General features: G+C 38.6%; 1 protein-coding gene and 1 long non-coding RNA gene across 2 annotated transcripts in view; one reads left to right on the top strand and one right to left on the bottom strand.

Moving 5' to 3' along the window:
• Positions 1-26,522, bottom strand: part of LARS1 (leucyl-tRNA synthetase 1) — a 76,167-nt gene that overhangs the window by 21,489 nt on the left and 28,156 nt on the right. The window contains exons 12-23 of the mRNA XM_086701308.1: positions 26,438-26,514; positions 23,332-23,385; positions 22,422-22,562; positions 20,780-20,857; positions 14,734-14,819; positions 14,576-14,641; positions 14,395-14,477; positions 13,643-13,781; positions 12,362-12,574; positions 11,447-11,504; positions 9,392-9,455; positions 1,349-1,532 (exon numbers count right to left, since the gene is read on the bottom strand). Of these exons, the coding sequence (XP_086557434.1) occupies positions 1,349-1,532; positions 9,392-9,455; positions 11,447-11,504; positions 12,362-12,574; positions 13,643-13,781; positions 14,395-14,477; positions 14,576-14,641; positions 14,734-14,819; positions 20,780-20,857; positions 22,422-22,562; positions 23,332-23,385; positions 26,438-26,514 (1,243 nt within the window). The remainder of the gene's footprint in view (positions 1-1,348; positions 1,533-9,391; positions 9,456-11,446; positions 11,505-12,361; positions 12,575-13,642; positions 13,782-14,394; positions 14,478-14,575; positions 14,642-14,733; positions 14,820-20,779; positions 20,858-22,421; positions 22,563-23,331; positions 23,386-26,437; positions 26,515-26,522) is intronic.
• LOC147584392 (uncharacterized) lies at positions 18,814-19,327 on the top strand. The gene is made up of 2 exons (XR_015249275.1): positions 18,814-19,011; positions 19,169-19,327. It is a non-coding gene; the product is annotated as an uncharacterized LOC147584392 (long non-coding RNA).

Genomic DNA, 26,522 nt, shown 5'->3' with positions numbered 1-26,522 from the left:
TAGTTAGCATATAGTGCAACAGTGATTTCAGGAGTAGATTCCTTAGTGCACCTTACCCCTTTAGCCCATCCCCCCTCCCACAACCCCTCCCATAACCCTCAGTTTGTTCTCCATATTTATGAGTCTCTTCTGTTTTGTCCCCCTCCCTGTTTTTATATTATTTTTGTTTCCCTTCCCTTATGTTCATCTGTTTTGTCTTTTAAAGTCCTCATATGAGTGAAGTCATGACTTTTGTCTTTCTCTGACTAATTTCACTTAGCATAATACCCTCCAATTCCATCCATGTAGTTGCAAATGGCAAGATTTCATTCTTTTTGATTGCCGAGTCATACTCCATTGTATAGATATACCACATCTTCTTTATCCATTCATCCATTGATGGACATGTGGACTCTTTCCATACTTTGGCTATTGTGGATAGTGCTGCTATAAACATGGGGGTGCATGTGTCCCTTCGAAACAGCACACCTGTATCCCTTGGATAAATGCCTAGTAGTGTAATTGCTGGGTCGTAGGGTAATTCTATTTTTAGTTTTTTGAGGAACCTCCATACTGTTTTCCAGAGTGGATGCACCAGCTTGCATTCCCATACCTATGGCCCTTCTTAATTTAGCCTAATCTGGCCCCAACTTGTTTGATCTTCTACTCTCCCCCCCATATATGGTGCTTCACACAAATACCACGCTCTCCATGGCTTTCTCCTCTCTGTAAAAATCCATGTAGTTTTCAAGAAACCCAGAACTCACAAGCCATCTCCTCTGAATTCCCTCTACCTATATTGTCACACTTGTAATGTGTTGGATATGTGTTTTCTTCTCCTGCTAGACTACAGTGAAGGGTCAAGTCCTATTCAACTTTGTAACACCAGTTCTTAAGATGGCTCCTGATGCAAAGATGATGATAAGTGCTTTTAGAAAGAAAAAAAAAAAATGACATTCTCTTACCGTTTTAATCTACTTTTCATTTAACCATTCTGTCCTACTCTAATGCCAAGACAGCATGGTAAAATGGTAATGAGAATGAGCTCTGGAGAAAAAAGCAAATTCATATCCTCCATCTGAAACTATTAGTTTTGAGGTACTTAATAAAATACTTAATTTTTCTAAGCTTCGATTTCTTTAAAATAGAGCTAGTAATATCTTTATCACATAAGGTTGCTGTGAGGGTAAAATCAGATAATGGATGCGAAGAGCTTAGCAGAGTACCTAGAACAAGTAAGCTTTCAGTGAATAGTAGCTATTATTAACATCTAATTTATTTTAGGAGAGGAAAAAAAAAAAAGAAAACTTAAAAATGCACAAGGACTAAGCAACTCTGAAGTACAAAGTGGCCAGAGTCCACAAATTACCTGGCAAAAACTCTATCATTGAAGGTGCTGGCAGGCCCGCTTCGGAGGCTGTCCCAGTTGGCAACCATTTCTTTTACCCACTCTACCCAGGTGTACAGACGGAGAATACCTGCATCTGCCATGGCTTCCACAAAGTTAGCATCTTCAACAGTATCACCAGCATCAGCCAGAGCCAAACGCATTCCTGCAGGAGGAGGAAAAAGAAAAAGAAGGAAGATCACTGATGATTTTAAAATGTGGTTGGTGAGGACCTGGGTGACTCAGTCACTTAAGCGTCTGACTCTTGACTTTGGCTCCAGTCGTGATCTTGCCGTTCCTGAGACTGAGCCTCAAGCGGGGCTTGGGATTCTCTCTCTCTGCCCCTCCCATGCTCATGCTCTGTGTGTGTCTCTCTCTCAAAGTAAATAAATAAACTTTTAAAAAATAATTTAAAAACAAAATATGGTTACTAAATATCAACGATGTATCCAATTTGGTATACTGCAAACCTACATGTAAATTAAGAAATAGCAGATGCTTTAAAGGACTGCATGGGGATGCCTAGGTGGCTCAGTCGGTTAAGCTTCCAAGTGTTGATTTCAGCTCAGGTCATGATCTCATAGTTTGTGAGATCAAGCCCCACATCGGGCTCTTGGCTCACAGTGCAGAGCCTACTTGGGATTCTCTCTCCTCTCTCTGCCCCTTCCCTGATTGTGCCCTCTCTCTCTCTTTTATAAATAAACTTTATAAAATTAAAAAAATATAAAAAATTTAAAAAATAATAAAGGACTGCCATGGATCTAAAACAAAAATAAAAATCACCAAAAGTAGGATCCACAATGTTGTTCAAATATTTGAATCACATGTATTTATTTGCATACACTTAGCATCAATAGCTGTTTCTTCTCAGGCATGCTGAGTTAATGAGATAAAGTGGTCTTTAATGAAGCAGGGGAAAAAAATGATAAACTGGTAATAGGGATCCCTATCAGCATCTAAGGCTCATTTAGAGGGAGCAAAACACTATATTTTAATGCATGAGTACACACACTGGTGCCTTCCATGTACAAAAATATATTTAATTTCTTATTTCTAAAAGCGATTCTTCTAAGCTTTCTAACAAAATTTTGCTTTCCAACCAGAATCTTTATTCTAAAATATTGAAAAAAAAAACATTAATAACAGCCTAATTAAGTTACAGGATATCCTTGTACAATGGAATACTATAATGCTGCAAAACAGTGAGGAAACTCGATATGTATCTATATGGAATGATCTCAAATATGAACAATTAAGTGAAAAAGTACAAGTTCAGAAGAGTAGGTATTGCTTTCTACCATCTATGCCTACAAGGGAGGAGATGAGAACATGTCACATTAAGTTACGTACGCATTAAATATACATTATAATACACAAGAAGCTCTAAACTTTTAACTTTTTATTTCAAATAATTTTACACTTAAAGAAAAGGTGCAAGAGAATAGACATAAACATTAGACATTTAACAGGCTCCCCTAACATTAACAACCTACCTAACCACAGTTTCAAACCCAGGAAGTTAACATTAGTACGACAGTATTAACGAAACTACAGATCTTATTCAAATTTCACCAGTTTTTCTTCTAATATTCTGTTTCTGCTGCAGGATCCAATCTGGAAAAACACATTGCATTTAATCATTTTACCTCCTTGGTCTCCTCATATCTGTGACAGTTTCTTCGTCTTTGTCTTTCATGACCCTGACATTTTTGATGAGTACTCATCAGTTACTTAATAGAATTTCTCTCAACTTGGTTTGTCTGATGTTTTCTCATGATTAGACTGAGCTTATAAACCTCTGGCAGAAGCGATGTTATGTGTCTTCTCAGTGCATCACTATCAGGGAGGTGCAAGATACTGATACGACTTTTTACTGGTGTTGCAAGCTTTAATCACTGACGTAGTGTCTGCCGACTTTTCTCCACTATAGACTTATAGACTTTTTCCTTTTGTGATTAAAAAATATCTTGGTGGGGTACCTGGGTGGCTCAGTTGGTTAAGCGTCCATCTAACTCATGATTTCAGCTCAGGTCATGATCTCACGTTTCTGAGACTGGGCCCTACATCAGGCTCCGTGCTCACAGCACAGAGCCTGCTTGGGATTTTCCCTCTCTCCCTCCCTCTCTCTGCTCCTCCCCTGCTTTCCCTGCCCCTCCCCTGCTCGCGCTCTCCCTGAAAATGAATAAACATTTTTTTTAATAAAATAAAATCTTTGAATAAATAAATGTTTGGTAAAATTCGCCCCCGAAGACATCTGGTTCTGGACTTTTATTTTTTGGGAGTTTTTTGATTACTGATTCAATTTCTTTGCTGGTAATCAGTCTGTTCAAATATTCTATTTCTTCCTGTTTCAGCTTTCGGAGGTTATATGTTTCTAGGAATTTATCCATTTCTTCTAGGTTGCCTAATTTGTTGGCATATAGTTTTGCATAATATTCTAATTGTTTGTATTTCTGTGGTGTTTGTTATTTCTCCTCTCTCATTTATGATTTTATTTATTTGGGTCCTTTCTCTTTTTTTCTTGATGAGTCTACTTAGAAGTTTATCAATTTTATTGATTTTTTTCCAAGAACCAGCTCCTAGTTTCATTGATCTGTTTCACTGGGGTTTTTGCTTTTGTTTTAGTTTCTATATCATTTATTTCTACTCTAATCTTTTTTTTTTTTAATTTTTTTTAACGTTTATTTATTTTTGAGACAGAGAGAAACAGAGCATGAACGGAGGAGGGGCAGAGAGAGAGGGAGACACAGAATCTGAGGCAGGCTCCAGGCTCTGAGCCACCAGCCCAGAGCCCGACGCGGGGCTCAAACTCATGGACCGCAAGATCGTGACCTAGCTGAAGTCGGACGCTTAACCGACTGAGCCACCCAGGCGCCCCTCTACTCTAATCTTTATTACTTCCTAACCTCTGCTCGTTTTAGGTTTTGCTTCTTGCTCTTTGTTTAGCTCCTTTAGGTGTAATGTTAGATTGTTTGAGATTTTTTTTGTTTCTTGAGGTAGAACTGGATTGTTATAAACTTCTCTCAGAACTGCTTTCACTGTGTCCCAAAGGTTTTGGACCATTCTATTTCCATTTTCATTTGTTTCCATGTACTTTTTAATTTCTTCTTTTATTTCCTGGTTGGTCTATTCAATGTTTTGGGGTTTTTTGTTTTTTTGTTTTTTAGGTTTATTTATTTTGAGAAAGAGGTGTGGGGAGGGGCAGAGAGAGAATCTCAAGCAGGCTCCAAACTGTGACTCAGTGCAGAGCCCAATGTGGTGCTCAAACCCAAGAACTGTGAGATATGACCTGAGCCAAAATGAAGAGTGGGACACTTAACTGACTGAGCCACGCAGGCACCCCAGGGCCCATTCCAAGTTTAATAGCATGGTATTTAATCACCATGTATTTGTGGTCTTTCCAGATTTTTTCTTGTAGTTAACTTCTAATTTCATAATGTTGTGATCAGAAAAGATGCATGTTACGACTTGGATCTTTTTAAATTTGTTAAGGCTTGTTTTGTGGCATAATATGTGATCCATTCTAGAGAATGTTCCATGTGCACTTGAAAAGAATGTGTATTGTGCTGTTTTACAAAGGAATGTTCTAAATATATCTGTTAAATCCATCTGGTCCAGTGTGTCATTCAAAGCCATTGTTTCCTGGTTGATTTTCTGTTTAGATGACCTGTTCATTTGATGTAAGTGGGGTGTTAAAGTCCGCTACTATTATTGTACTATTATCGATCAGTTCCTTTATGTTTGCCATTAACTGTTTTATGTATTTGGGTGCAGATATAATGGTTATATCTTCCTGTTGGACTGTCCCCTTTATTATTGCACAGTGTCCTTCTTTACCTCTCATTACAGTCTTTGTTTTACAGTCTATTTTGTCCAATATAAGTACTGCTACTCTGGCTTTCTTCTGACATCCATTTGCAAGACATGTTTCTCTATCCCCATACTTTCAATCTGCAGGTGTCTTTAAGTCTAAAATGAGTCTCTTGTAGGGGGTGCCTGGCTGGCTCAGTCAGTGGAGTGTGCAGCTCTTGATCTCAGGTTTGTGATTTGGGGCCCCACCTTCAGTGTAGAGATTATATAAAAATAGAATTTTTAAAAAAATGAGTTTCTTGTAGGCAGCATATAAATGGCTCTTGCTTTTTTTATTCATTATGTCATGCAGTGTCTTTTGATTGGAGTGTGTAGTCCATTTACATTCAAAGTAATTATTGATAGATATGTATTTGTTGTCATTTTATTACTTGTTTTGTGTTGTTTCTGAAAATTTTCTCTGATCATTTCTTGTCTTACTCTCTTTCATGGTTTGTTGGTTTCCTTTAGTGATATATTTTGATTTCTTTCTCTTCATTCTTTGTATATTTATTAGTATTCTATTTGTGGTTACCATTAGATTTATACATAACATCTTCTGCATATCATGGTCTGTATTGTATTAAGTTGATGGTCATTTAAGTTTAAACCCATTCTTTACTTCCATCCCTCCCCATGTTTTAGGTATATGATGTTTTACATCCTTTTATTTTGTGAATTCCTTGACTGTTTTTTTTACAGATATATTCATTTTTTTATTGCTTTTGTGTTTGCTACCCCCATACTGTCATTTTTGGTCTTTCCTTTCCACTCAAAGAGTCCTCTAATAGTTCTTACAGGGCTGGTTTACTAGTCATGAACTCCTTTAGTTTTTGTCTGGAAAGCTCTTTATCTATTCTTCCATTCTGAATGATAGCCTTGATGGACAGAGTATTCTTGGCTGCAGGTTTTTCCCATTTAGCACTTTGCATATATCATGTCACTCCTTTCTAGCTTGGAAAGTTTCTGCTAAAAAATCTGTTGATCAACTTATGGGGTTTCCTTTGTATGTAACCATCTTCTTTTGTCTTGCTGTTTTTTAATGTTTATTTATTTATTTTTGAGACGGACCGAGAGAGACAGAGAGAGAGAGAGAGAGAACATGAGCAGGGGAAAGGCAGAGAGAGGAGAAAAAGAATCCCAAGCAGGCTCTGCACATCAGCACAGAGCCCAATGCAGGGCTCAAACCCACAAACCATGAGATCAGGACACGAGTCAAAATCAAGAGTGGGACGCTTAACCAAATGACCCACCCTTGTCTTGATGCTTTTAATATTTTTTCCTTATCACTATATTTTGCCATTTTAACTACAATATGTCTTGGAATGGGTCTGCTTTTGTTAATTTTGTTGGAGGTTCTCTGTGTTTCCTAGATCTGGCTATCTGTTTCCTTCTCCATATTAGGTAAGTTTTCAGCTATTATGTCTTCAAATACATTCTCTGCCTGCTTTTCTCTCTTCTTCTTCTTCTGGAACTCTATAATACAATTGTTACTATGTTTGATGGAGTCACTGAGTTCCCTAAGTTTACTCTCACTTTGCAGAATTCTTTTTTCTCTCTTTTGTTCAGTTTGATTACTTTCTATTACTCTGTCATCTAGTAATTACTTCATTCCTCTGCTTCTTCCGGCCTTCTGTTCATTTCGAGTGTGTTTCGCACTTTGTTTACTGAGCCCGTTATCTCTGCTGTTATTCCTTATCTCTGTGTTGATGGTCCCAGTGATGTTCTCTACTCTTTTCTCAAATCCAGTGAGTATCCTTATGATCGGTGCTTTAAATTCTTAATCAGGCATGTTATTTATATCTGTTTCACTTAGATCTCCAGCCATGGCCTTGTCTTATTCTTTCATTTGGGACAAATTATGTCTTCTCATTTTGTCCGAGTCTCTGTGCCTGTTTCTGTGCATTAGGAAAGTCAGCTAATGTCTCCTGTTCTTGAAGGTAAAGGCTTTATGAAGAAAAGCCTATAGTGTCCTACTGTGTAGTATCCCCATTTCCCCAGGACCTGCTGCTCCCAGGAATATCTCCAATGTATGCTGTGTGTGCTCTGCTGTTTTTCCTGGCTGCTTTATCTTTCAGGCCAGTCATCTACAGATGCTCTCTTTGCCTGTTGTAGGCAGTGTTTGGTCCCTGAATGTGGTGCACTTAAACTAGGTGTGCTCTGGTCTGCTTGTGAAATGAAACCTGGTGCTGCCAGCACTAAGGCCTCATAAAATTCTCAGTTCGAGAGACATGGTGTGGGCAGGGGTTTGAGCCAGTCTTCTGAGGAAGGGGGCCTGCTGCACTGGAGCTGAGGCAAGCATAACCAGGAGGTGTGGTTCCACCAAAATGCAGAGTGGTGGGGCTTGATGTAAGCAAGTTAGGTGGCAAGTATCAGCACTGCACTAGTTCCTACTGGCGGCCCTGTGTTTATGCTGAAGGATGAGGAAGGGAACGGCACCTGCCAATTCCTTTGTTCCTGGAGGGGTCCCTCTGTGAATGCTGCCACTCCGGAACATGCTATGAGATGAGCAACTAACTTCTCCACTGTGTGTCCCGGGTGCTCTTCAGATCACTGTTTCCCTGCCATATGTCTGCATGATGTTTGCTTGCCATTGGGGCAAACACAGCCCCAATGTCCTCCAGGCTATTCCAGAGCCAAGCACAGTGACCTTTAAAACTCCAAACTTTAATTAAGCCCCACTGGATACAAGTACTCAAAAATTCAGGCTCTCTCACTTTCCAAGCCCTTTGCTATAGGGATTTGTTTTCCCCATGTGCTCCCTGTGTGCTAGTTTGTGTCTTATCCTTTTCCATGACTGCAGCTCCCTCTCCCCAACAGCTGTCATGATCTGTTTCTTTCCCAAACCATGTCTCCATGGTTTCTTCCTACCTTCTTCAATATGGCCCCTTCTCTATCTTTAGTTGTAGAGTGTGTTCTGCCAGTCTTCATATAGATTTCTGGGCTATTTAAGATGATCTGATAGTTATTTAGCTGTATTCATGGGACAAGGCAAGTGAGAATCCTCCTACTCTGCTGCCACCTTCTGTCTTCAGTACCTGTGTGCCCTTCAAATGTCCCCATCCTTATTGAAACATTTCCTTATTTTCTGGAACAATGTGTTCCATGCTCATCTTGTTATTTTCCCTACTCCAGCCTGCAAATCAGTCACTTCTCCTAGGCACCCCAGTTCCATTTATCGGAAAACTGTAGTTAGAAACCAAGATGTGAATGCCAGGTGTGCCTCTGCCACTGGGGTGTCACTGCTCATAAGCCTTCTTGGCACACACAGCTAGGGAAATGTGTGCACATGCACTAACCCACTGCACACACCAATGTTAATTTTTGCATTAATCTATCTATATATAAAATTAAAACCATTAGATATTGCCAATTCCAATCCAACACCACAGGCTGCCTTCTAGCATTCCCCCTTTATTATTTCCATCTTCTTTGACAGTGAGCTCTCATCTACAATAGATTTATTTGTTCAATCCCAGCACACACTGCTAACCTATACCTCACGCAAGAAATAGTCTTACCAATTACAGTACTGATGTGCAGTTCTTTTTGGTTTACAGTGTCCAGTCAAAGCAATGTTTCTCCAAGTTAATTAGGTTAGTTCTTTCCCATTCCCATCAGTATGGCCTCAAACTGTGCTAGCCATGATGAGAAGAAACAAGTGACATGATGACCAAAGTAATGAATGGTTCCTTCAGGTTACACAGTGCATGTCTTCCCTTGACAGAGTAATGATCAAATGGAACAGTACTGAGGCCAAGGAGAAAAGACTGTTCTAAAAAATGAATGCTCCCAGGTTTAAGTGACCCATATTTATATCAAGTACGAAGCAAATACTTTGGAAAAGCTTTACAGTCAACATCTCTACAAACCGATTCTTTCATCTTTCAAGTAATAAGAAATTGAAGCAAGCCGGGTAGCAATTACAGTGAGTTTCTTTTTTAAAAAAGACTCTAATAGTCTTAGTTCAAATCTGTTCCTAAAAAGATCATGTCAGCAATTCTTACATTTTAAATATTACATTGCTTGTACACAAAGAAAACACGACTATTTTAAACTACTGTAAAAGCAAAAAAAAAAAAAAAGGCAGTAAAACTGAAACAATTTTAACTTGTTTTCTATAATCTGAAGAGAATCAGACCCTATATAATAGCAATAATAAAAAAGCATACTCACCATCCGCTGAAAATTTGTCGATAGCTTGGGTCAAAGTGAGGAAGTTGCCTGTGGACTTTGACATCTGAAATAAAAGTCAATGACCAGGCATTATTAAGCATATAAGTAAAATAAACCAAATCAGCCAAATTAAAATACATGGGTTAGCCACAATCAGATAAACACAGACAAAAAATATTACAAAGAGGGAATGGAAAAGATACCTTGCACTAATTTTCCAGACATAGAAACTAAAGTCCGGTTACTAAGTGACTTCATTTCAGCTGGTTATAAAGAAGAGCTTTACAGCAATTAGACTCCTTCAGAAATGAAAGGACTAGTGTATGAAGTCAGAGTTAGGCTTTTAGGGAACTTCCTGTCAACGGCGTCACAATAATTGTTTGTTCAAGCTGTGCTTTACCTGAGGGCACCACATCAAAGGAGGCACTGTGCACAGCCTATCAATCTTTACTATTTAAGAATGTTGTATCTTTATCATAACTTTGCTGATACCAAACAGAGGTGATTATCCAGTTTTATGCTACATGGCAATAAAGTATCTAGTTCTAAGAAATTCAGTACAGTGTAGAGTACAACAATGTTGAGACCAAAGAGAATGTCATGATATACCACAATTTACATTCATATACATATATACACATATATACATACAGATAAATATATAACATACATAGTGTCACTTTGACTTACAAAGTAAAAATGAATTTAAGAATCAAAAGTCCTTGTTGATCTAACAAAATCTATAAATAGCCCATGCTTTTTTTTTTTTTTTTTTTTTTAGTAGGCTCCACATCCAATATGAGGATTGAATTCATAACCCTGAGATTAAGGGTCACATGCTTTACCGACTAAGCCAGCCAGGCGCATCCAATAGCCCGTGTTTCTAATCAAAGAGCTGTTTTTCGGTCTAATATAGAGATTATTTTAAATGAACTTTTTTATTCCCTTTCAATATTAGAACACTGGTTAAATGATGTTTCATTTTACAATTCAGACCATCTATTATTTGTTTAAATCTATGTCTATTCTCATTATGACAGATATTTATAGCAAAGAATACTGTTTTACCATTAATATTCCAACAGGAGCAGCAAAATTCACTAACTGTAACAAATCCAACTTGCTACAATTGTCATTACTAAGAAATAACATAGTAACTTAATTTCAGGTTTGGTTGAGGAGGGGTACCCCTTTCTAATGTGCACAAAAGCATCACAGGAGCAAACAAGGGCTTGGTTATGAGGTTTGCATAACCTCCTGTTGAAGATATTGATGAATGAGACATAAAGTCTTACATAGCCTATTAAAAATCATATATACTAAGAGTTTTAACAATACTGGAAGCAGTACTAGTATAAACAGAAATATTACATTGCCTGGGAAGAAACATTATATGACTGTTAAGAATCCTGGCAATTCCAAAATTCTATTATTATAATTCAGTGGCTGGTCATAGTATAAAACAAATCCCACCAAATGATCTTCTCAACTTAATGAGAAAGATATTCTAGGGTCACAATGCTAGGATCTTTATGATTCTTATCTATCTCTATCTCCTCTAGTCACAATTTGTGTTACCTTCTGTCATTCTAACCACAAATGTTAAAATAAGTAAGTTTTGGGGCACCTGAGTGGCTCAGTCGGTTGAGGACCCAACTCTTGATTTTGGCTCAGGTCACGATCCCAGTTGGCTCATGGGATGCAGCCCCGCATCAGGTACCATGCTGAGCGTGGAGCCTGCCTAAGGGTTTAAGATTCTCTCTCTCTCTCCCTCCCTCTGCCTCTCTTCCCTGCTCACGTTCTCCCTCCTTCTCTCTAACATATCGTAATGTAACATAACAAAACATAACATAACATAACAAATTTTCCCACTCCCTCCCCTCAGTTAATACTATTCACTCTACTCCCTAATTTATGCTGGTAGTCCTATATATTTTAAATGGAAGACTAACTCTGATTTTTATACTCTTTATTTCTTTAAGAAATACAACTTCCTGTATCTGAAAAGTTTTCTGCAGAATTTTAAACTTTCGAGAGGCCAAAAGCCTTACTTACTTTCTCAGAGTTGAGGAGGAGATGTCCATTTGCTCTCACAGCTGCAGGCCATTTGTCACTTTACAGGTAAATGTTCAAAGACAGAAAATACAACATAAACATTCTAGTTTAAGCTTAAAAAGTTGAGGTAAATGCTAAAAGATCTGTAAAAATTTGCAAAGACAAATGTACAAGGATATTTATTGAGTGCTGTTCATAACGAAAAAAATAAAAACAAGTAAAGTGTGTGTTAAGTGAAGGACTGGTTACATAAACTATGATGCAGGCATACACTGAAATACTATGTAGTAACTATTTAAAAAATACAGGCGGGGGGGGTGCCTGGGTGGCTCAGTCGGTTGGGTGTCCGACTTCAGCTCAAGTCACGATCTCCCGGTCCGTGAGTTCGAGCCCTGCGTCAGGCTCTGGGCTGATAGCTCAGAGCCTGGAGCCTGCTTCTGATTCTGTGTCTCCCTCTCTCTCTGCCCCTCCCCCATTCATGCTCTCTCTCTGTCTCAAAAATAAATAAACATTAAAAAAAAAAATTAAAAAAAAAAATACAGGCAGGGCTAGAAGTGTGGCTATAAAAAGATCTTAGAGGGGCGCCTGGGTAGCTCAGTCAGTTAAGTGTCGAACTTCAGCTCAGGTCACGATCTCGTGGTCCGTGAGTTCGAGCCCCGCGTCGGGCTCTGGGCTGATGGCTCAGAATCGGAGTCTGCTTCTGATTCTGTGTCTCTCTCTCTGAGAGGGAGCCTAAAGTCAGTAGGAGGATTTCTGGATGTACTAGATAGGAGAAGGTGTGCTTTATGCTTCAGTATACATTTAATAGAAGAAAAAGAAAGTAACTGGCAAATCTAACTATACCTTGCACGATAACTTCTTAAATATTTGAAGCCACAAGGCATAAGTTTAGTCTGCATCCTTTTTAGCACTCACCTTTGTTCTGGCCACATAGCCACATGATTATAAAGGTAATATGAAAGATGATTTGGAACAAGATCCTTGCCAGAGACTCGGAGATCCACAGGATACCAGAACTCAAATTCCTGCTTTAATTGATCTAACTTTTCCTTTGGGATCTGGGTCTTAGGAAATGGAGCCTCCTTGAAGAAAACATAATCCCAAACCTCCTTGGTCATCTGTTGTGGTCTATAATTAAAATAAAAACAAACAAACAAACAAAAAAAACCAGCATCAAAAAAGTATATTTTTTTCCATGAAAGAATCAGTATTTTCATCTAACCATGAAGTAGATATTTCTGTCTTAATGTAGTTACCATAACAAATGACAATAGATTCCCCTAAGAATAAAGAACAGTAACAATAATAGAGGGACGATTTATTACTTTTTCTCAGTTCAACAGCAAAAAAGCAACAACATCATTAGCAAAATTTGCTAAATGAATTCTTATGAAAACTAAATGTTAAAAAAAAAAAAAAAAAAGGAACTTTTGTGGCTCCTGGGTGGCTCAGTCAGTTGAGCATCCGACTCTTGGTTTCAGCTCAGGTCATGATCTCACAGTTCGTGAGATGGTGCCCCAGGTCAGGCTCCATGATGACAGCACAGAGCCTGCTTGGGATTCTCTGTCTCCCTCTCTGCCTTCTTCCCGCTTGCAGTGTCTCTGTCTCTCTCAAAATAAATAAACTTAAAAAATAAAAAAATAACTCAGTTAAGCATGTGACTTCAGCTCAGGTCATAATCTCACGGTTCATGAGTTCAAGCCCCACATTAGGCCCTGTGCTGACAATGCAGAGCCTGCTTAGAATATATTCTCTCTTCCTCTCTCTCTCTCTTTCTCTGCCCCTGTCCCATTCACATACTCTCTGTCTCAAAATTAAATAAATAAATAAATAAATAAATAAATAAATAAATAAATATTAAAAAATAAGGGATGCCTGGGTGACTCAGTCAGTTAAGCGTCCGACTTTGGCTCAGGTCATTATCTCATGGTTTGTGGGTTCGAGCCCTGCGTTGGGCTCTGTGCTGACAGCTCAGACCCTGCAGCCTGCTTCAGATTCTGTGTCTCCCTCTCTGCCCTCCCAGTCTCAAGCTCTGTCTCTCTCTCTCTCTCTCTCTCAAAAATAAACATTATAAAAAGTTTTAAAAAATAAATAAAATAATAAAATAATTTTAAAAAAGGAACTTTCCATGTGTAAATCAAAAGATCACACCTCCTGCTAATAAACTACATTTCTTTGCCACATCCATTCACCAACCTGATGCCCAGCGGAGATTCTGCCTGTCCTCGCAAGTTACCCCCCTGCAGCAGGTGTGCCACTGTGTAAAATGCCATGTAAATAGTGGAATCAGACAGCGATTCAATCAGCCACTGCTCATCCCATGGCAGACGAGTACCTGCAAGATAAAAAGAAGGAAATTAATTCCTGAGGAACTTAAAAGAGATACTTCATCTGGAGAATCTGTATCTTCAAGGTCTATAGCATTTACAAAGCTACTTATTTAAGAAGGTCTTAAATTTGCTTAAATAATTAACAAAATGAACTAGTAAATATAAAGCAAAATAGGGGCACTGGGGTGGCTCAGTCAGTTGAGTGTCCAGCTCTTGATCTCGGCTTGGGTTGTGATCTCACAGGTCGTGAGATAGAACCTCGCATCCAGCTCCATGCTGACCATGCAGAGCCTGCTTGGGATTCTCTCCCTCCCTCCCTCTCTCTGCCCCCCTCCTCCCTGCTTGAAAATAAATAAACATTTTTTAAAAAGGCAAAATGGTTGAAGCACTACAAAGAGTTTCTATTAAAAAAAATCCATAAAGCTATGTGGGTTTGAGAGGTCATACTCTACCAGCAGGTAGATAGACGGTAGGGCACCACATCCCAGTTTCCCTCACCCTCAAACCAAAACCTCTCAATTCAGAAAAATACTAGGAGAGACAGAGAAAAAGTAAAAGGGTTAATTTGCCAGGTAACTGGCCAAGTCATTCAAACAGAAGAATTTGAAGCATGCTTACCTAAACCATAAGTTCTCGAGCAGGCATGCTCTTGTAGCCAACCTAGGGTAGCTTCAAAATTCCTCCTGGTCTCCTCACAGAATCTGGAGAGAGTAAAAGGTACAGTGTCTCTCTTCATCCTCACTGTCTTCCATGTTTCTGATCTCCTTTCCCTTCCCTCATCACTTTTTTCCCTTCTTACGTTTCCAGGTTCTTCAAGCACTGGGATGTCTGTTGTTTCCAGTTCTCTTCTCCATAATCCAAGTACCTGGTAGTAGACAGATTGATTAAAAAAAACATAAAATTCAAAAGAATAAGTAAAATGACTGAAGGAAATGTCTTGCTGTACGAGAAACTAACCACTGGTCACACAAGGCCACGACACATTCATCTGAAGACCTGGACATAACTTGTTTTTCTGGTTCCATGTAAATAAAGGCATCTCCCTACATGAAAGCAAATAAAAATATATCAGATATTATGTCAAGTCAATCTCTATTCCTCAGGGACAATAAAAAAACAACTTTAAAAAAAAATGTTACACCACCAATAACAAAAACCCCACATCTTCAGTATGTCTTCCCGGTATAAGTTATCTGCCATTCTCTTTTTTTTTTTTAATTTTTTTTTTAATCTTTATTTATTTTTGAGAGAGAGACAGAGTGCAAGCAGGGGAGGAACAGAGGGAGAGGGAGACACAGAATCCAAAGCAGGCTCCAGGCTCCAAGCTGTCAGCACAGAGACCGACGTGAGGCTCGAACCCACAAACCGTGAGATCATGACCCGAGAGATCATGACCTGAGCTGAAGTCAGCCACTTAACCAACTGAGCCACCCAGGTGGCCCTGCCATTCTTTCTATACATCATTTGCTTTTGAAAAGGTGTGTATCTCTGTCAAATGGATCATCTTTCCTAGCTATCGATTATTCCTTTTCAGTGGAACATGAATGATGTTCAATACTTTCTAATTCTATGGTTTGAAGGTTAGATTGCCTATGGAAGCCCTTTACCCTTATTATTTTTGTTTTAAGTTTATTTACTTATTTTGAGAGAGAGAGAGAGAGAGAGAGCAAGGAGGGGATGGGCAGAGAGAAAGGGAGAGAGAGAATACCAAGCAGGCTCTGAACTATAAGCATGGAGCCCGACTCGGGACTTGAACTCTTAAACCAAGAGATCATGACCTGCGCTGAAATCAAGAGTCTAATGCTTGGGGCGCCTGGGTGGCGCAGTCGGTTAAGCGTCCGACTTCAGCCAGGTCACGATCTCGCGGTCCGTGAGTTCGAGCCCCGCGTCGGGCTCTGGGCTGATGGCTCAGAGCCTGGAGCCTGTTTCCGATTCTGTGTCTCCCTCTCTCTCTGCCCCTCGCCCGTTCATGCTCTGTCTCTCTCTGTCCCAAAAATAAATAAATGTTGAAAAAAAAAAAAAAAAAAAATTTAAAAAAAAAAAAAAAAAAAAAAAAAAAAAAAAAAAAAAAAAAAAAAAAAAAAGAGTCTAATGCTTAACTGACTGAGCCACCCAGGCGTCCCTATCCTTGTCATAGTAAGAATATAAAGAGGGGGAGATGTGAGCGTTGTCAGCGCAGACCCTGCTTGGGATTCTCTCTCTCTCCTCTCTCTGCCTCTCTCCCCACTCATGCTCGATCTCTCACTCTAAAAAATAAAAAAAAAGAATATAAAGAAAATATGAAGTTAAACGCATAGAACCACTGCTTTTAAAAAAATAGATGCACAAAAACTAAACATGAAAAACATTGTTGCTAAAGATTTATAGTGTCATGAAAAACGTCCACTAGAAAACTAACCATGAATGTAACTGTTTACCAAATATAAATACCTCTTAATGTATTATGGTCCCACACTTGTCAGGCTATTTTTTAAGATAAAATTCAACATAATTATTCATAAAATGATTCATTGTTCTTTGTTTTTAATGCAATTCTGCATACTGAACTTAAATAGCTAGGACTTTGGTATAAAGAAGGGAAATTAAAAACAGACATTGAACTCTGCTGAAAAGAGGACTAACTGAAGTTTCTAAAGAAGAGGTCAGAACCCCAGACACCCTAATCCCATACTATGCAGACAGGCAAATGCCCCTCCCTATGCCAGCAGAACAATGAAGGTTTATGCTCTGGAGAGGATACAAGAGTCACTCAACCAAAGACAGAGTTAAGGATATGGGTATCACAGTGGGAAGAGACAGATTCAGTGGAGAGTCAGCACAATGAGTTTTGGTATTCCCCCTAGCAATTTTTTCAGCTCCCCATTAGCTTAGACTTCTCAAGCTAGAAAGTGGAAGAATCTTCTAGGAGGAAGCTAATAAATCCAAGAAGCTCTAACTAATTGACATCAGGGCTAATATAAAGGCTTCCCCAAGACCCAAAAAGCCCTTCTACATCTCCCCCAATGAAGCCCTACTCACATCCAAAAAGGTTTCAATCATCTTTCTGTACCTACTCTTAAATATCAACAATCTTCCTCACAGAAATAAAAGATTAAGATTTCACATTCATGAAACAATAGCATCCTATAAAAAAGGCCCTGCGTTGATGGAAAAAAGACAGTCTCTTTAACAAATGATGCTGGGAGAACTGGACAGCAACATGCAGAAGATTGAAACTAGACCACTTTCTCACACCATTCACAAAAATAAACTCAAAATGGATAAAGGACCTGAATGTGAGACAGGAAACCATCAAAACCCTAGATGAGAAAGCAGGAAAAGACCTCTCTGACCTCAGCTGTAGCAATTTCTTACTTGACACATCCCCAAAGGCAAGGGAATTAAAAGCAAAAATGAACTACTGGGACCTTATGAAGATCAAAAGCTTCTGCACAGCAAAGGAAACAACCAACAAAACTAAAAGGCAACCAACGGAATGGGAAAAGATATTTGCAAATGACATATCGGACAAAGGGCTAGTATCCAAAATCTATAAAGAGCTCACCAAACTCCACACCCGAAAAACAAATAACCCAGTGAAGAAATGGGCAGAAAACATGAACAGACACTTCTCTAAAGAAGACATCTGGATGGCCAACAGGCACATGAAAAGATGCTCAACGTCGCTCCTCATCAGGGAAATACACATCAAAACCACACTAAGATACCACCTCATGCCAGTCAGAGTGGCCAAAATGAACAAATCAGGAGACTATAGATGCTGGAGAGGATATGGAGAAACGGGAACCCTCTTGCACTGTTGGCGGGAATGCAAATTGGTGCAGCCTCTCTGGAAAACAGTATGGAGGTTCCTCAGAAAATTAAAAATAGACCTACCCTATGACCCAGCAATAGCACTACTAGGTATTTACCCAAGGGATACAGGAGTACTGATGCATAGGGGCACTTGTACCCCAATGTTTATAGCAGCATTCTCAACAATAGCCAAATTATGGAAAGAGCCTAAATGTCCATCAAACGATGAATGGATAAAGAAATTGTGGTTTATATACACAATGGAGTACTACATGGCAATGAGAAAGAATGAAATATGGCCCTTTGTAGCAACGTGTTTGGAACTGGAGAGTGTGATGCTAAGTGAAATAACCCATACAGAGAAAGACAGATACCATATAGTTTCACTCTTATGTGGATCCTGAGAAACTTAACAGAAACCCATGGGGGAGGGCAAAGAAAAAAAAAAAAAAAAAAGAGGTTAGAGTGGGAGAGAGCCAAAGCATAGGAGACTCTTAAAAACTAAGAACAAACTGAGGGTTGATGGGGGGTGAGAGGGAGGGGAGGGTGGGTGATGGGTATTGAGGAGGCCACCTTATGGGATGAGCACTGGGTGTTGTATGGAAACCAATTTGACAATAAACTTCATATATTGAGAAAAAAAAAAAAAAAAGGCCCTGCGTTGGTAACGATGAAGCTGGATAATAAGTATACAGGAATTCAACTCACTACTCTCCACTTTTTTAATTTGAAATTTTCCATAACAAAAATATTTTTTTTACACATACACACAAATAGCAGATATAAAAAACGCACAATAAACAAACAAAATCTCAGGAAGAAAAAGTTGAGGGACTCTCCCAGAAAGAAAAAGACTTCCAGAGTCTAAGAGAACCCATAATTGAATAAGAATTCAGGAAGCAAAAAATAAGGAAAGGAAGAGATGAAACAATCAAAGAAAAAGTCAAGAAATTTTCCCAAAATTAAAGCACCTAAGTCTTCAGGCTGAAGGAGCCCACTAAGCACTCAGAAAAATGAATGAAAATTGACCTACACCACAGTAAATCACGAAATTTAATAACATCAGGAAGAAAGACAAGATTCTATACAAAGAGAAGGAGAGGGGGACAAACAGGGCATTTATAAAAAAAATGAGTTATTACCAAAATGGTTTCAGACTTCACAACAGCATTCTGAACCAGAGCACCGTGGGTAATGTCCATGAAATTCTAAGGCAAAACTACTTTCAATCTAGAATTCTGTCCCCAGGCAGCCAAGTATGAAGATAGACAAGATATTTCACACATGGAAGCTTACAAAAATTTACCTTCCAGGTACCCTTTTACAGGAAAGCTACTAGAGTAAGAGCTTAACCCAAATGAGAGAGGGAATAATTAAGCAGCAGCCATGGGATCAAGGGAACAAGAGATCCAACTCAAGAGAAGCAAAGAAAATTCTTAGGCTCTGGGCTGACGGCTCGGAGCCTGGAGCCTGTTTCCGATTCTGTGTCTCCCTCTCTCTCTGCCCCTCCCCTGTTCATGCTCTGTCTCTCTCTGTCCCAAAAATAAATAAACGTTGAAAAAAAAAAAATTTTTTTTAAAAAAAAGAAAATTCTTAGTAATGGAAGAAGATCCCAGATATTTGTGCACTAGGACAGTAAGTAACCAGTCCAGACTAAAACAGGCCAGAAGGCAGGGGAAGAGCTTTCTCCCAGAAGGAACCAACAGCATACTGATGTGTTAAAGTAGTGAAAGAAGAAATAAAGAGTTGGGACAGAGTTTGGGAATACAGCATTGTATTTAAAGTAAGGAATTTAAAAAAGGAATTAAAAAACAAGAAGGACAATTATTAACACCAGGGAAAAACAAAAGCTGGGGAAGAAAAGTTCTCATTGTACATCAGTGATGTCTCAAAAATGTATACAATGGGGGCACCTGGTGGCTCACTTGGCTTTGGTTCAGGTCATGATCTCATGGTTTGTGAGCTTGAGCCCCATATCGGACTCTGTACTGACAGTGCAGAGCCTGCCTGGGATTCTCTCTCTCTGCCCCTCTCCCACTTGCGCGCTCTCTCTCTCTCTCTCTCTCAAAAATAAATTAAAAGACTTAAAAAAAAGAGATTAGCAAATTGAACATGGAAATCCCACAATAACATATGAAAAGAAATATTTTTTTTAATGTATGCAATTACTGCTCTCATGTAAGTCATAATGTACCTATACTAAAAAGATGGGAGGTAGGGAAGGGCACACAAATGTGGTGAGGTCAGAAAGAAAGACACAAGGTAGAAGAAAGAGTTAAATCTTGATTTTCCAAGGTAGAAAGTCAATGGCTAATGTCTAAAACTGAAAATCAAAATTTAAAAATTACTCTATGAGCATTTACATTAGAGATCTGAGAGATGGAGGTTAATATTAAAAGAAATAACCAAAACAGCTGAAAGTAATCCTGTCCAAGGAAGAGAAACTGAAGAGAATGTGGGAAGGATGGAGAGGAAACTGGTTTTTTATTTTAGTAAGCTTTACAGACCACAGTCTCTCTGTATTAAAGCCATATATAACTGTCAGAAATCAAAATTTAGTTTAGGGGCACTCTGGATCTCAGATCAGGTCTGGATCTCAAGGCTGTGACTTTATTTATTTTTTTTTGTTAATTTTTTTTTTTTCAACGTTTATTTATTTTTGGGACAGAGAGAGACAGAGCATGAACGGGGGAGGGGCAGAGAGAGAGGGAAACACAGAATCGGAAACAGGCTCCAGACTCTGAGCCATCAGCCCAGAGCCCGACGCGGGGCTCGAACTCACGGACCGCGAGATCGTGACCTGGCTGAAGTCGGACGCTTAACCGACTGCGCCACCCAGGCGCCCCTCAAGGCTGTGACTTTAAACCCCGCTTTGGGCTCTGGGCTGTGCATGAAGCCTACTTTAAAAAAAAAAAAAAAAAAAAAAGGGATGCCTGGGTAGCTCATTCCATTAGGTGTCCGACTTCGGCTCATGTCATGATCTCCCGGTTTGTGGGTCTGAGTCCCGCATCGCGCTCTGTGTTGAACGCTTGCTCAGAGCCTGGAACCTGCTTCAGACTCTGTGTCTCCTTCTCTCTCTGCCCCTCCTCAGCTCACGTTCTCACTCTGTCTCTCAAAAATAAATAAATGTAAAAAAAGAAATAAATAAATAAATTTAAAAAAAGGGTTTTCTCCTAAAACAGCCTTCAGAGGATGGCCTATCACATACAGTGTCAATCATCTTTTTCTGAATAGTCTTCTTTACATCTTGGACCTTCTGTCCTTTAAATCCATCCACCAACATTACCTAAAAGGATGAGAAGTGGGGGGACAAAACACAGACAAAACAATTAAAATTTGCCTTGCGTTCCCTCCAAATTTTTCCCTAAATTTACTTCCATCCACAACTAAGATATTTTTAGTGTGAAATCTATCACATTTGTAATCTTAAGTTTTTATTTTGCCAGAGCTTGGGTGATTAATATATACAACACACTTGGTTTTTCTTTTGCCATGACTAGAATAGCTATCACGAACAAGATGAGGAAGGATCCCTCATTACCTTCCCACTTCTCAGATTTCCATGGGGAGAGAATTTCAATAGGCTCACTCAGTTCATTCCTGAAGGCTTTGGGAAAATGAACGGAGCTCACACAGCTCAGCCCCAGTTAGACTTCTGTTTCCAATTCTGCCTGTTGCCAACAAGCATTTTCCTTAGCTTGGCCATGTGATAAACCTGGCCCTTATAGGAAGGCTGGTTTTTCAACTCTGCCTTTAATGAAGTGAGGAAATTTAATCCTGGGGCTAGGTATTAGCTTGCCCATTGTTGTCCCAGATCCACACAGTCCCCTTCCAGCTCATATTTTGACCTCCAGCTATGTGACTCCTGTTTCTCTCTGAAACAGTTTCTATCTTAAATGGAAAAGAAAGATGTTTTCTGACCTTCCAATCCTCTAACATGCTGAAGTGCTTTATATCAATTTAATTGACCACTATAAAATTATACTTATAGATCACGTTAGTAAAGTGGTTAAGAGCACAAACCCTGGAGCCAAGCTCCCCAGGTAGACCAGTTCTGCCACTGGCTACCTATCTGCTGATCTTGGGTAAATTACTTAATGTCTTAGTGCGTCAATTTCCTCATCTGTAAACAGGAATGATAGTGCCTACTTCACGAGGTTATTTTGAGATTTAAATAAGTTAACATTTAAGTGCTATCTATATAAGCGGTAGCTTTTGTTACCACCCAAAATGTGTAAGTCACTTAAAAAAAAGACACATAACCAATTGTTGGTTATCCAGAACAATGAAAGTGAAGGTAAAAATAAAGAATTCCCATTTATAGCCTTAAAAATCTTCACTTTAACCTCAAGTCACTAGCAACTTGGCTTGATTTTTACTTTCTCTAGCCTAGTCCTCTTTCCATGGAAATGTGTAAGCCACATTAACACATGCACAATTAAGGAGAAAAGAGAGGTTCCAAACATGTCTGTTGCACTCCCTTGGCATTTAGTGGACATTAACAACTAAATGAGAAAAACTGCTTATTTAAAATATGAACTCCTCAATTAAAAGAGCAAAAGGGACCAGGTATTGTCCATGCAATAAACCTATGAAATTGACTCCATAATAACATGAACTAACTTTAAATAATCTTCTCAAGAAACTCATTTCTTAGACATTCCTAAAAGACACAAATATATAATTTCTATAAGGGCCACTGAACAAAAAATAAATAAATTTGGAAACAGAAGAACACAATCTCATATCATCTCTCAAATCAGTATGTAGGTGAAACTATATTGAATCTTTCTATTTTCTTCTAAATCATTGAAAAATATACAGAGCAAAACTAAAAAATTATAACTTACACCATCATAAAACCCTTTTAGATATAACTTCTCCTTAGCTTCCGCAAGTTTTTCTCGGTCATTCTGGCTTTGAACTTTCAACTCATCACAAATGGTTACAGCGGAAAGATTTCCAAAACCTGGGATTTCAATGATTGGCACCTGTAAAGAACAGCAATTTCAGGACCTTATTCACACTGAATGATCATAAAAACGGCCCTATGGTGCATAATTCATTTGCCTTTACTGTCCAATGAAGTCATTTCAGATTTTATACACCATTACAAGAGCACCACACATTAGGTAATCACTGTGACTAACATCCAGCTGTGAATTTGTCTTCTTACTCTCCTCCACAGGAACTACCCAAATTCTCTGCACCAACCCCTAAATTGTCCCTCCCTCACTATATAACACACCTTCTCCAGCTCACAACCCTGTAATGGCATATAATTCTAAAACTAGCAAAATGATATAAAAAACTAAATCTAAGGATGGTCTTACTTCTGGTTTATAAAAAGTCTTCTAGATTCTTCATGAAAGTTACTTGCTAGTAACTAATTTTTTTTTTTCTTCACCAGGCACTAATATGAGAACATAAACATTCATGGCTAACATGGCAAAATTTTGTCTTTAGAAGCTTGGAAATTGGCCCTACTAGCAAAATAAGCTACTATAAAACTGGTGATGCTAAAAACATTGTTTGTTTCAGAACTGCAGGTGCCAGGTGCTAAGAAAATACTTACTCTTGGTCTTTCTCTCACTCTTAAGTGCCACAACAGATAGCAAATTAAAGTAAATAAACTCTAAGCAAACTCCCTCTTACTTTTATATCCACTAATTATTTAATTTTGTTACAAGGAAAATGCTAGCTCTTTTTTTCAATGACAAAGAGATGGGTATGAATATTCTGAGTCCTCAGTGTACTCACCGGCTCAAATGGCAAGACCATGTCATCTCTAATTCCATACTTTGCTCGTAAGGGCTACAAAAAAATTTTACAAATTAACACTAATGATCAACACTTTATTGGCATAATCATTGAGAGAACAAACTCCAAAACTTTTTAAAAAATATTTGTTCTCCTAAATAAACAAATAGAATTTAAAATATAAACTATTTGTTCTCCCTTTCGTATGGAAATTTTTTAATTTTACCAAATATCTCAAGAAGAGATCTATGTCACTAAAAAACTCAACAGTTTAAATTACAGTGAATTGCTTAAATGATGAAATAGTAAGCCAAATGGGGCGCTTGGGTGGCTCAGTCAGTTAAGCGTCCAACTTCGGCTCAGGTCATGATCTCATGGTCTGTGAGCTCGAGCCCCGCGTAGGGCTCTGTGCTGACTGACAGCACAGACTGACAATCTGTGCTTCAGATTCTGTGTGTCCCTCTCTCTCTGCCCTTCCCCCACTCATGCTCTGTCTCTTTCTCAAAAAAAAAAAATAAAATGAAAACATTTTAAAAAATTAAAAAGAAAGAGCAAGCCAAAAGCAAAAATTCACGCACACACACACATACACCACTGAAAATGAGGTTCATATTCTAGGTTGCAGTGAAAATGTGAATATGAATATCACAACTTTCTCTAAAGTTTTATGGAATCCAGCAAAACATTAAAAAAGAAAAATCACATGATCCTATTAAGAGATGCAAGAAAAGCATTTGAAAAAAATCCAACACCCATTCCTGATAAAGAATCCTAGTAAACTGGAATAGATGCAGACCTTCTAAAACTTGATAGACTATCTACAAAAAACCCATAGCTAATATCACACCTAAGGATGAGAAATTCAAAGTTTTCCCACTAAGATCAGGTATGAAGCAAGGATGTTCCTCTCATCACTTCTTTTCAATATCGTTCTGAATGCCCTTGCTAATGCAATAAGGGAAGAAAATAAAATAAAAGGTATACAGATTGGGAAGGAAGGCATAAAACTGTCTTTGTTCATAGATGGAATGATCATCTGCGTAGGAAAATCCAAAAGAATGAAGGGAAAAAAACTCCTGGAACTAATGGGCAATTGTAGCAAAGTTGCAGGATACAAGGTTAATATATAAAAGTTGGGGCGCCTGGGTGGCGCAGTCGGTTAAGCGTCCGACTTCAGCCAGGTCACGATCTCGCGGTCCGTGAGTTCGAGCCCCGCATCAGGCTCTGGGCTGATGGCTCAGAGCCTGGAGCCTGTTTCCGATTCTGTGTCTCCCTCTCTCTCTGCTCCTCCCCCGTTCATGCTCTGTCTCTCTCTGTCCCAAAAATAAATAAACGTTGAAAAAAAAAAATTTATAAAAAAAAAATTAAAAAAAAAATAAAAAAAAAAAATATATAAAAGTTCATTGCATTCCAGGGGTACCTCAGATGACTGAGTCAATTAAAACCAACTCTCGATTTGAGCTCAGTTCATGGTCTCGAAGTCTGTGAGCCTGAGCCCCACATCAAGCTCTGCAATGACAGCACAGAGCCTGCTTAGGATTCTCTCTCGGTCCCTCGCTCTCTCTGCCCCTCCCCCACTCGCATTCTCTCTCTCTCTCTCTCTCTCTCTCTCTCTCCCTCGCTCAAAATAAGTAAATAAACTTTAAAAAAGTTAATTGCACCCCAATATACTAAAAATGAACAAGTGGAATTCAAAACTAAAAACACAGTACCACTGATATTAGCGTTCCCTCCAAAATCAAATACTTAGGTACAAAAGTAACAAAACATACATAAGATCTACGTGAGAAAAACTACAAACTCTATGAAGAGAATCAAAGAACTAAATAAATGGAGAGATACTTCATGTTCATGGACTGAAAGATTCAGTATTGCCAAGATGTCAATTCTTACCAATTCCAATTTAACCTACAGATTCAGCACAATCTCAATGAAAATCCAAACAAGTTATTTTATGAATATCAATAAATTGATCGCAAAGCTATATACAAAAGCAAGAGACCCAGAATAGTGAACTCAGTACTAAAAAAAAAAATTGGAGGACGGACACTATCTGACTTCAAGACTTACTATAAAGTTACAGTAATCAAGACAGTGTAGTGCTGGAAAGAAGAGACAAATAGTTCAGTGCACCAAAATAGTGAGCCCATAAAGAGAGTCAACTGATCTCTGACAAAGGAGCAAAGGCAATACAATAATTCAAAGATAGTCTTTTCAACAAATGTTACTGGAATAACTAGACCCCCAGGTGCAAAAAAAAAAAAAAAAAAATGAATCTAGATATACAGCTTACACTGTCATAAAAATTAACTCAAAACGGATCACAGACCTAGATGTAAAACATAAAATTATAAAATTCCTAGAAGCTAACATAGGTGAAAACTTAAATGACCATGGGTATGGTAGTGCCTTTTTAGATACAATATCACAGACCTAATCCGTGAAAGAAATACCAATCAAACTTCATTAAAGTTAAAAGCTGCTCTGCAACAGACAGTACCAAGAATTAAAAGACATTGGGCACCGAGGTGGCTCAGTCAGTTAAGCATCCGACTCTTGATTTCAGCTCAGGTCATGATCTCATGGTTTGTGAGATGGAGCCCACATGGGGCTCTGCACTGACAGCATGGTCACAGGGAGAGAGATGAACAAAAAGAGCACACAGGACTTTTAGGGCAGCGAAAATACTCTATATGATATAATAATGATGAATCTATGTCATTATACAGTTGTCCAAACCCAAATATACACCACCAAGAGTGAACCCTAAGGTAAACTATGAACTTTGGGGAATTATAATGCATCAATGTAGGTTGATCCATGGTAAGAAATACACCACTCTGGTGGGGGATGTTGATAATGGGGGAGGCTGTGCATGTGTGGGAACAAGGGGAATCTCTCTACCTTCTTCTCCAATTTACTGTAAACCTAAACTCTAGAAGTCTTAAAAATTCTGTGAAATATTATGTTTCAAATATATACACATATAGAAATAAGGTAGAGATAACAGTTCCAAGATATGATAGCTTTTTCATTTCATAGTTGGTTCAATGGTACATAATGAGATGATAAAGAATTAATAACAACATGAAACTCAGATACCCACTTGCTTTTTCTTCAAATCTCTGAGGGCAGCAAAATCATCAGGGGAGTCAGAAGGAACACTTGTGACCACACCAGTGCCTTATACA

The sequence above is a fragment of the Puma concolor genome, chromosome A1 (assembly GCF_028749965.1).
Source record: "Puma concolor isolate L17-30 chromosome A1, mPumCon1.1.hap2, whole genome shotgun sequence".
Taxonomy (NCBI): domain Eukaryota; kingdom Metazoa; phylum Chordata; class Mammalia; order Carnivora; family Felidae; genus Puma; species Puma concolor.
The sequence above is the reverse complement of the archived record's forward strand: the minus strand, read 5'-3'. Positions and strand labels throughout refer to the sequence as shown.